General features: G+C 44.6%; 1 protein-coding gene across 3 annotated transcripts in view; it reads left to right on the forward strand.

Annotated features, from left to right (window-relative positions):
* The first annotated feature begins 3,582 nt into the window (after positions 1-3,582).
* GMIP (GEM interacting protein) overlaps positions 3,583-12,104 on the forward strand; it is a 108,791-nt gene continuing 100,269 nt past the window's right edge. For all 3 annotated transcript variants that reach the window (XM_082207891.1, XM_082207892.1, XM_082207895.1), the window contains exon 1: positions 3,583-6,156. In XM_082207891.1, the coding sequence (XP_082064017.1) occupies positions 5,907-6,156 (250 nt within the window). In that variant the 5' untranslated portion in view covers positions 3,583-5,906. The remainder of the gene's footprint in view (positions 6,157-12,104) is intronic.

Consider the following 12,104-nt stretch of genomic DNA (forward strand, 5'->3'; position numbering starts at 1 on the left):
CTACAGGAAGGATTTTTTTTATATTAAATGTCAGTAAAACATCACTTAAAACCATAATTAAAGCAAAATAGGGATTACAGTGCTACTGTGTAGAAGCAGCAGAACTACTCAGTCAAAAATGACTCATTTGCTCCCAAAAGCCTGGGCAAAGAGGTGTATCTTGACTCATCGGCAAAAGAAGTACAATGGTGGTGCCAGATGCACCTCCAACGGGAGGGAGTCCCTAAATGGGCAGGGAACCACAGAGAAAGCCTTCCTATGTGCCACTGCCCTGTGAGTTTTAAGGGGTGCCAGCTCCACCAGAAAAGCCTCCTCTGTTGATCTTACAGGTGCTCCTTCAGTTATCAGGGAAGCCAAATGATGTCGGGTTTTGTACATGAACATAAGCACCTTGAATTGGTATTGGATGCAAATAGGCAACCAGTGCAGGATTTGGGGGACGGGTGTTGCAGCTTCTGAACTGTCTTTTATTTATTTCCTAACATTTATATACCACTTAATTATAATAAAACTTTAATGATTCAAAGGCAGCACTACACAGAGCGCATTACAGTAGTCCAATACGGAAGTTATCAATGCATAAATTTAAAAAAATGTATGCAGGTGTGCTTTTTTTTGCTTACTATATACAGTAGTGTCTGCTTTCATATGGCTCTCCCTGTTCCATCACTGGAATATTCTGTTACAACTTGCTTTAGGCTCAGACAATTACTGTAAAGCCAAATTAACATTCACTTGGTGCAAGGCCTTCTGTGTGGTAGCATTTTCCTTGTGGAACACATTCATACTAGAAACTTCAGGTTCTTCTTATCAATCTGTAAAAAACATACCATGGCTTTCAACAGGCATTGCTTTGTCAGGTTTTATTTTCTACTGTGTCATTGGTCGACTGCTGATTTTGTAGCTTTTGTCTTATTGTGGTTCTGTTTGAAATTACGATTCTCCTAAATGACTTTGAAGCTGAGTGGGTGGTATATAAACTTTTTTAAAAAAAAATGATAGATAAGTGCACAAACAAAATACGGCATCACCAAAGAAGGCATAAAAAGGAGAAGGGAACATTTTCAAACATATGCTGCTTATGAAAAAAGAAAGATCAGTGGTTTAGTTTTGCTTCTGAGCTTTAATTCCTCAGCAAATAGCAGGTGGAGTGTGGGGAGTATTCCTATTCCAATTGGGATCTGAGCAGAAGCAAAGTGCTAAAGCCCTGCTCACCCCCTGCCAAGGCTCTCATCTGACTTGGCCCCTTTCCATATGCTGGCTGTTGAAACCAAAGCAGCTGTGCAAGGATGAAATATGTGGCAAACATCAGTCTTGGCCCACCTGGTGCCCTCCTTCCACACTTCCCATCATCCCTGACCGTTGGCCCTGCGGGTTTGGGCTGATGGCAGTTGTAGACCAGAAAGTCTTCTGGGGGGTACCACATTGGGAAAAGTATTGCTTGAGAGGCATGGCGTCTGCCAACCTATGACTCCGCTCTGGCTTTCCTCTGATAGCTCATGGAAGACATGTGATTTGCCATGGTGCTCTGTGTTGCACCACACACAGACATGCGCAGATCCTCCTTACAAGAATGTGTTTTTATTAATTTATTATGACCATTTCTCTCTTGCTTTCCTGAACCAGGTACAGGGGACACTAAGTTGTTTGCAACTGTTGGTTGGTAGAGAAAAAAGATGACTAAGGAGTGAGGGCATGCTAAGAAGTGTATAAACTAAGAATGGTGTACTCACTAAATCTTTTTTAAAGGAACACTTTAAGAAGGGATGTAAGAAGGCATCATTTTCTATTTCGCCCTGTGTTTGTGACATGCAGTACTGGATCCATTCCACTGCAGTTCATCTTCCACCAAATACTATGGTAATCATCTCACTCTCTGTTGTGACAAAATTATGTAACTGTGCTTTGCATGCAGATGCTCCTGGGTTCAATCCCTGGCATCTCCAGACAGGGCTGGGAGTGTCTTGAACCTTGGAGAACTGCTGTTAGTAAATGCATTTGACCCACAGCTGTGAGGCATTTGCGAGCTTTTTTGCGGAGAAAGTCCTGTTGCTCCGCTGTGACCCCCCTGCCAATTTAGATACAGTGACAGAACTGGAGGCCCCTTGACTGTCTTTGGGTCCAGTGTTAAACCATTTCGATCGGATACTCCCTGCTGATGTGGATAGACTCATCCAAGCTGGTAGGCCCACCACCTGCCTCCTTGATCCGTGCCCGTCTTGGCTGATTAGGGCGTGCCCAGATATTGCGCGGACCCCCCTGGTTGAAATTATCAATTTGTCCCTTGGCACAGGGATATTCCCAGGGGAGCTGAAGGAAGCAATGGTGTGTCCGCTCTTAAATAAAACTTCACTAGATCCTTTAGATCTATCCAATTACCGCCCAGTTTCAAATCTCCCATATCTGGGTAAGGTAATTGAGAAAACAGTTGCTGAACAGCTTGGTAGGTTTCTGGAGGAAACATTGGCTTTAGATCCATTTCAGTCTGGATTTCATCCTGGTTTTGGGACCGAGACGGCTCTGGTCGCCCTAACAGATGATCTCCGCAGACAACTGGATCGAGGCGGGTCGGGACTGCTAGTTCTCTTAGATTTGTCAGCAGCCTTTGACATGGTTGATCATGATCTTTTGGACCACCGCCTCACCGATGAGGGGGATACAGGGCATAGCCCGTAAACGGCTGTGCTCTTTTATCTCTAGTCGGGGACAGAGTGGCACTAGGGAGGGAGATGTCATCACGTCACCCCTTGGTGTGTGGAGTGCCGCAGGGCGCAATCCCCTCCCCGAAGCTTTTTAACATCTTTATGTGCCCCCTTGCCCAGATTATCCAGAGCTTTGGACTGGGTTGTCACCAATATGCTGATGACACTCAGCTCTATCTGCTGATGGATGGCCATACCGACTCGATCCCTGACACACTGACCAGATGTTTGGCAGCTGGAACGTGTCCAGAGGAGGGCAACCAAAATGGTCAAAGGCCTGGAAACGATGCCTTATGAGGAACGGCTAAGGGAGCTGGGCATGTTTAGCCTGGAGAAGAGGAGGTTAAGGGGTGATATGATAGCCATGTTCAAATATATAAAAGGATGTCACATAGAGGAGGGAGAAAGGTTGTTTTCTGCTGCTCCAGAGAAGCGGACACGGAGCAATGGAGCCAAACTACAAGAAAGAAGATTCCACCTAAACATTAGGAAGAACTTCCTGACAGTAAGAGCTGTTTGACAGTGGAATTTGCTGCCAAGGAGTGTGGTGGAGTCTCCTACTTTGGAGGTCTTTAAGCAGAGGCTTGACAACCATATGTCAGGAGTGCTCTGATGGTGTTTCCTGCTTGGCAGGGGGTTGGACTCAATGGCCCTTGTGGTCTCTTCTAACTCTATGATTCTATGATTCTATGATGGTTTCGTGGGAGCCGATTGAAACTAAATCCTTTGAAGACAGAGGTCCTCTGGCTGGGTCGGGATGGTATGGGGATGAGGGACCAACTCCCTTCTCTTGTGGGGGCCCAATTAGTGCCATTGCCTTCCGTTAAGAGTTTGGGTGTAATCCTTGATGCCTCCCTTTCCATGGAGGCGCAGGTTTTTCCACCTTTGCCGTATCAAGCAGTTGGTCCCTTACCTTTCCCGCCCCAACCTGGCCACAGTGATCCATGCGATGGTCACCTCCAGGCTTGACTACTGTAATTCGCTCTACGCGGGGCTGCCCTTGAAGCTGTCCCAGAAACTCCAGAGGGTGCAGAATGCTGCAGCGAGGCCCCGCACAGGGTCTCTGCCACGGGAGCATATTCACCCAGTGCTTTTCCAGCTGCATTGGCTCGCGGTGGAGTACAGGGTCAGATTTAAGGTGCTGGTTTTGACCTTTAAAGCCCTTCACGGCCTAGGATCCTCATACCTACGGGACTGCCTCTCCTGGTATGCCCTACGGAGGACCTTAAGGTCCATATTTACCAACACCCTAGAGGTCCCGGGCCCTAAGGAACTTAGATTAGTTTCAACCAGAGCCAGGGTCTTCTCAGCACTGGCTCCAGCCTGGTGGAATGCTCTGTCTCTTGAGACCAGGGCCCTGCGTGGTCTGATCTCTTTCCGCAGGGCCTGTAAGACAGAGTTGTTCCACCTGGCCTTTGGCTTAGAATCAGTTTGATTCCCTCCCCCTCTTCCTTTTTCCTTTCTCCTCCTATGAAGAGATTGCACCCTAATGTTTTAATGTTGTATCTTAATCTTTTAAATTGTATTTTAATCAACTTGTTTTTATTATTGGTTGTTAGCCGCCCTGAGCCTGGTCTTGGCTGGGGAGGGCGGGGTATAAATAAAAATTTATTATTATTATTAAGATACACTAAGACCATGCTGGGTTTTAGTAATCACAGCATCCTTTTCTAAGTGCTCACAGACCGACTGTTGAATTATCTGTTTTAGGACCTTTCCCGGTATTGATTACTGACTCAGTAGTTACTTGAGTCTTCTTTCCCCCCCACCTTTTTGATGGGGACAAAATTTGCCCAACTCCAGTCCGCAGGTAACCTCACCTGTTCTCCAAGAATTCTCAAAGATTATAGATACTGAAAAGTAGCATTTGTATTATTAGTGTAGCTTTAAACACTGGCATTCATAATATTTTCTTAGTACCTGAGAATGTTCAAAGTGCTTTACATATAACCACAAAAATTATTACAACCTTGTAAGACAAGCCAGTAGTATTATCCCCATATTGGAGATACAGGGCCTGAAGCTGAAAGAGAGTAGATTGCTGATTTCAACTAGGGGATTACCTAATTCACAACTTCCATCTTGCCCTAGGCACTTCACTTTTTTCTCTGCCACATTAAATTTATACTTGCTAGGCTGCTTTTAAAGGTACAGGAATAGGGCCTTGAGGGCTGGTGGGTGGAAATAGGCAACCCTATGCCATTACCCTCCGTTCGTTGAGAAGGCTCGTGTTCCACCTCTTGGGGCTTTGAATCAGACTCCCTAGAAAACATATACAAGGCCTTCAGGTAGGAAATAGTTAATAAAAGAGAGAAAGGTGGGAGGATTGCTTCCTCCTATGTTGGGCAGAGACACTCCGGGAAGCCTCCAATGTCATCACTCCTGCAAATGGAATGTGGAAAATCTGCCCTGTCTGACACCCTGTAACCCAAATGGCTCATCCATGATTCCTCACAGACATGTGACATGTACCAGCACTTCTGAGTCTGGCGTCCTTGGACCTGGTTTAAACGAAAGGAGACGCAGACTTCCGCTGGACGCATAAGACTCTCCTGGGGTACAGCTTTCAGGCAATGACTTTAGTACATCCTCTTGTGTGATGAGGCCAACAGCGAACGAGAATCCTTTCTCCTGACCTCATTCCTCAATCTAGGGCACACCTTAGCTCGAGAATCTGACAGAGCTCTCCAAGAAGAAAGAAAGGAAAACCATTTCGCTCCTGCCATTTTCAAGAGAGGAATGAATACCTGTCTCTGGGAAATGAAGGGCCTTCTCTAGTGCTGGGTGTGTGTTCCACAGAACTGTCAGACTGGACCTTTCGAAGACTATGCCAAGGCATGATTCTACGACTATTCTAAGGCACCTGTGCCTTAACTGTTCCCAATCAGTGCCTCTGGAACTCCCCTCCCAGTCATGACATCTTCGCAACAGCCCCACTTGAAGAACTCTGACTCACTGGGAGAACCGCTGAGCCCTTGGAAAAGAGCAGTCGTGTGCCTTCAGAATCTGAGGACAATTCACGGATGAAGACCATGGATGCCTAGGAAATAGTTGGGGGTCTTACAACAAATGCTGGGGGGTCTTACAACAAATGCTGAAGCCTGTGGGCTGTTCAAGGGAGGCACGTGACAGGGGAATCTCTAGCACCGAAGGCAGTTGTGCTTGTGGTACTTGTCATCTGTGTCCAAGCTCTGAGGGGTGAACATGAATAAGGCCAGGGACCACAATGATTCCACCTGCCCTTGCAATGGCAGCCAGTCACCACTGGGCAATGGGCTCTTAGCCAGTGATTCAGGTTTCCTGAGTGCTGTTTGGGCTTCTGTGCAGACATCCACCTCTGGGGAAGGCATGGGATGTGTGACTCTCTGCCCCAACCAGCTGCTTCAGGTCACTACGCATCTCAGAGAAATGGACAAACAGTTCCAGCATTTCCGGGAACTTTTCCAGCAAGATGGCAAGTATTGGAAGCATTTTATTTATTTGTGAGTCATCTCACACTTCCTCCAAGTAACTTGGAAGGGCCAGGGAGTTAGCTAAGCTTGGGAGGGGTGAATCTGCCTCCCTTCTCTGCCGTTTTCTGCATGATTTTTTTACTTCTGTTTCTGTTCCATTTCTGCAATGAATCTTCAGACTTTGTTTTCAAACATTCATCTCAAAATACAATTTTTGAGGAATATATTGTTTTTTATTTTAAAAACTGTTACGTTTAGTAGAGGCAATCTGTTAATTATTATTATGGTCATTTTTTCATATAGAATGGTTACTGACAAGCACATACAAAATGCAGTAAAAATAATGAATGTACAAAATAAAAATAGAAAAAGGAAATGAAAATATGGAGGGGAGAGGGAAACCAGGAGACAACTGAGAATGCAATGCCACATACAATTATCACATATAAGAAGAAAAAGGTGAATCAAATTAGTTCTCAATAAAGCCTCTCCACATAGTAATCTGTGGAGCAGGGGATTTAGTGGGCTGTGTGGATCAATTAACATAGGAGAAAAGCTAAGTTGCATAAAAGTGGTCTATTTTTGATGAACCACTTAGGACTCTCTGTTTGTGTGTCAGGTGTTCTGACAGCGCAATGTCCCATTCACTAGCTGCTCTTAGGAAGGAGGTGAGTCCGATTTCCAATGGGAAGCCACTGACATTCTGACTGCGGCAATAAGCATAAACTCAAGAGATTTGTGTGTGATGGATTGGTGAGTTGGCACCAGGCTCCAGGGACAGGTGTGCCAGGGCTGAGTCTGGGGACAGTGCCTGAGAAGTGATGGTGGAAACAGTGTGCAAAATTTGGGTCCAGAAACTGAACTATGCAGCAATCCCACTCAAAATGCATTTTTTTGTATTTACATTGATTAGTCAGTCACCTATTAACCTTCCACTCTAGGGTAATACACATGGTAATACACATAAGGAAATATATCTTCAGTGAGTACTTTCTCTCATATCTTTTATAAATTTAAACTTTTAGAAAATGCATTTTAACCGGTAGTGGCTGATGCAGTACAAGGCAATGGGAATGAATGAGGTTGCACACCCTGAAGATTTTAATATTTGGTCCTCACAATCAAGCTAAACACTATACCCATGGTCAGCATGCTGACTCTAGTTAATACTAATTTGTTTGTTTTTAAAGTCAAGCACAAGAATTATTCACACCCCTGAGCATTTATCAGAATGCAGAAAAGATGTGAGACTTCTGAATCATCTGTATTAATGTGTAATAATGATTAATTAAAGTGGCTGTCCTGCCCTATTTCTGAAGGGTGGTAACCAGTTGTTAGAACACACTCTCAAGATATTCTCTTGAATGAAGTCTAGTTAAAACAGCTAAAAATTTAATTACACTGCAAGCCAATGCAAACTTAAGTGCAGTTAAGTCAATGAAAATCTATAGGCTTAAATGCACTTAACTGAGCATTGGGTTGCGGTCAACTGCTGTATAACTCCCATCTTCTAATGCCTGAATCCTAGCCTAGGAATTCCAGGAATTAGCACTGCCAACTGTTGGTCATTTTTACTCTCTTGCGGCCACTGACACCCCATTGATTTAAATTAAGTTTGTTGAAAAGTACTGTAACCTTCTTTGGGATTGTGCCCCATGTTAATTAATGGGTCAAGGGTGTCATTTGAATCTTTCCCCTTAAGCAACAAAATATATTAAGGCAGTATTGGCAAAGATCACTACAAAAATGTTTCCAGATTGATTGTTGAGCTTATGGTGGGACTCTAATGAGGGCAACCACTTACTGAAGGTATGTTTAGCCAACTCCCAGAGGACAAGGTCCCTTCAGTCCCCCAATAAAATATTTGATGGGGCTAGTCCTCCCCCCAAAGGGCATTGCCATTCAAATGGTGTTTGTGCACCACATCTTGTGATCAATTATGTGGGGCAGGGCTTACTGACCCGCCCTCCCATATTTTATTCAGGTAGGAACCCCAGCCAGAACTGTTCAAGGCATGTTGAATTATTCCCAAATCAGTACAAGAGACAAGTGGTTTTTGTGGCACGTTTGCTGCTCTCCCCCCCCCCCAACTCCTCTTCACAGAGTCATAATCTTTGTGCTGGGAGAAATCCAAAACATCATGTTCCCTGAGCGCTAGACTTTAACAGTGCAGTCCTATGCAGGTCTACTCAGAAGTAAGTCCTGTAATGGAACTTTCTCCCAGGTAAGAAGCAATTAAGTAAGTGATTGCAACCTCAGATCATTAACACTCAGGAAATGGTCATAAGACAGAAAAGCCTTGTCTAAATATGTAGGGGTGAAACTAGGCTTTATTTCACTCGGATCATAGGCCCAGTTTGGTACACACACCCGTGCACATTTGCGTACACACACACACACACACACACACACACACACACACACACACAGCGTGGAACCTCAGTGGCACCCCTCTGAAAGCTTCCGGCTATTCCTCACTCCTGTAACTACAGCACTGCCTGTTATAATAGGTTGCTGCTGCCTCTACGCCTCATCTGAAGCTCCACAGTCAACCAGGAACTGCTTTAGTCACAATGCAATCTTTGCAACAAACATACTAAGCTGCAGCGGAACACCAGCAGCAACCCCCACGAGGGCCAGGCTAAACAGGGAATTGTGTGAATAACTTTTTCAAAGTGCATTGCAAGCATGATTCCCACCTCCCACCCCAATCCAAATCAGGACCCTGGTGTGAGCTTCAGCCCTTTGCTCCTGCTGCAGTTCTGATCCAGAGTGCATGAGAGTGAACAGGAGCTGACCTGCTGCTGCCCCAATGCAAATGGCAGGCATGGGTGAGTCAGTAGGTGCTTGATATAGTACATTGATACCCTAAATAGACATGGAGGGCCCTAGCTATTTCCGTGACATGATGAACTAATAATCCAACAATTTATGTATTTCTGCTTTGAAAGAGAAGTGCATTCTCGAATGCCTCCTTTGGGAGGACCAAGGCGGCTGGTGCAGCCTGTGAGAAAACTCACCAGATGGCGCTCAGCAGCAGCGAACCCTGTTTCCAGACTAACCAAATTTGCATCCTCTTCAACCAGCATCCTGTTAAGTTGGGCTGAACATCCAGAGCCAAGTTGAGCACAGCTTTAAAGTGTGGAGGCTGGATTACATCCACACTTATTATATTTATCTGCAAAGGAAGATCATAGTTCAATAGTAGAACCTCTGCTTAATGTGTCCAGAAGTCCAAACAGCCAGGTTTTTTGTTGTTGCTGGCATTTCTAGTTTAAAGACTAGATAGCAGGCTCAGATTCTGTCCTCCTGACCACAAACATAAGCAATATCTGACCTTTGACCTCACTCATTCCTACTTTGTACACATAGCGGCTGCAAACCTTGTGTAATGCACATGAGGCTGCATTCTGACTTTGCATAAGACTGTGGCACCTCTGACCAAGATCCCCATTTATTGCTAGGAAGATGTGGGGCCAGGAGGAAATGACTGTGGAGATCCCATGATTTGCATGCCTATCTGTGGGCAGCCCCTATTTTGCATTGAGCTGCCTTTGGTTTGCCATTTCACAGTGTCCTGGTTGGATTATCTCTATGGCTATAATCCAATCCACATCTAGCTGAAAGTAAGACCCATTGACCACAATGCAGCATATTTCCGATGATTAGGCTGTGAGATTAGTTTCTCCTCCCCAACTATTCTCTCTTGGAAATATCCCAAGGCTGTTTTGTCTCCCATAATCTCTGGGTTTGGAAATGATTGAGGACCCCTTCGTCCTGGTTCCTTCCCCAACAATTGTCCCACTGCATTCATGTTATCTTGGCCAGCAGACATCTGGAAACCACAAATTCACAAAGAGAGTGAGTTGTAGCCAACGCTGTTCCTCCACTCATGCAGCAGACTCCCACTCATCTCACCTCCAGGCCCCGCCCATGCACCCTCAGAATCTTAGTTTAGGCTAATTCATTTTTAGGAAAAATTGCCACTTCCAATATAGGTTGCCATGCATCCAGATTTTCCTGGACATAGCAGCAATTTGCACCTGGATGCTGTTCCCAACAACTGAATCCTGGGTATGTCTGGGAAATTCCTGACATATGGCAACCCTAAGAGATCCTCCAGGGCATAGCTGTCAACTTACAGATTTGAAAATAAGGGACCAGCAGCCAAAATAAGGGACCTGCAGCCTCACCTGTTCTAGGCACTCCAGTCTTCCTGTCCTCCTGCAGTCTGGTCAAACTCATGCTGGGTAGCTTCGAGAAAACTGTCCAACCAACTTCGTAACCAGAGGTTCAACTGAATAGAATCTGAAACACATGCACCACAAGGCCTATGCAGCCTCAACTTAAGATGGCTCCCCGGCCTGGCTTTGCACTGCAAAGTTTGCAGTAGCACATGCAAGAAAATGGCGTCCAGCATTCAAAAAACCCCTTAGCTCGCATTAACTAGCCACACACAAGGCATGCAAGCTCCACCCCCCAGTCGTTCTTAGACTTCTTATTGGGTGAGCAACACAGCCAAGCAACAGAGTTGGAGCCTCCCTCCTCCCTGGCCGGCAGGGAGGGAGGGAGAGGAGCTGCTTCCTTTGAAATTTAAGGGACATCATTTAAGGGACATTTAAGGGACACCCATCAATAAGGGACAGCAGCAGGACATGGCGCTGGAATAAGGGACTGTCCCTTCAAATAAGTGACACTTGACAGCTATGCTCCAGGGTAGATTTTGAGGAAGCACGGGCAGAACAGAAAGTCCTGTTGCCTGAGTGGAATACTGCTTCTGCAGTGTGGGAGGCAATCCATTGTAAAGTTCCAAGTGCAGAGAATATCGTGCAGAGGAGACAATCTCCCTTTGCTGATGGTGGTCCACACACACACACAAATGTGGCGTGAAAAGTGAAAGCAGCTTAATGCCCCTCTGTGAGATTCAATGTGCTGGTGCGTATCTTTAAAGTCTTAAGTTATGGTACTTGGGACCATGGACATAGCCAGGATTTATTTGGGGGTGTGTGTTTCTTTGTTGGGGGGGGCAAAACCGAGTAATCTGTGATGTGATTGGTCAGTTAGTTAAGTATTTATTTATTTATTTATTTATTTATTTATTTATTTGATTTAAATTTAAAATACTAACAGATGCAAAGGAAAGAGGTGGATTTGCCCTGCCAGACCTTAAACTTTACTATGAATCAGCAGCTTTTTGCTGGTTGAAAGAATGGCTACTTCTGGAAAATGCAGACATTTTGGATTTAGAAGGTTTTAATAATCTATTTGGATGGCATGCATATTTGTGGTATGATAAGGTCAAAGCACATAAAGCATTTAAAAACCATATTGTCAGGAAAGCATTATTTAATGTTTGGATAAGATATAAGGACCTATTGGAAAATAAAACCCCAAGGTGGCTGTCACCGATGGAAGCGAAGGCTCAGAAAAAGCTCAATATGGAGGTCAAATGGCCAAAATATTGGGAAATTCTGGAACAAGAGGGAGATAGACTGAAATTGCAGAGTTTTGAGAAATTAAAAAACAAAGTGCGAGACTGGCTTCATTATTATCAGATAATGGAGGCATACAATTTGGACAAGAAAATTGGCTTCCAGGTGGAAAAATCAAAATTAGAAACAGAACTGTTAGAACCCAAAACTAAGATTTTGTCAAAAATGTATAACTTGCTGTTGAAATGGAATACACAGGATGAAACGGTGAAATCTGCTATGATTAAATGGGCACAAGATGTTGGACATAACATAATGATGGCTGACTGGGAACAGTTATAGGCCACAGGTATGAAGTTTACGGCATGCAATGCCTTAAGAGAGAATATTATGAAAATGATATACAGGTGGTACATGACACCAGTCAAGCTTGCAAAAATCTATCATTTGCCCGATAATAAATGTTGGAAATGTAATGAGACTGAAGGTACATTCTTTCACCTTTGGTGGACATGCCC

Source organism: Podarcis vaucheri (genome assembly GCF_965113315.1).
Source record: "Podarcis vaucheri genome assembly, chromosome: 2".
Taxonomy (NCBI): Eukaryota; Metazoa; Chordata; class Lepidosauria; order Squamata; family Lacertidae; genus Podarcis; species Podarcis vaucheri.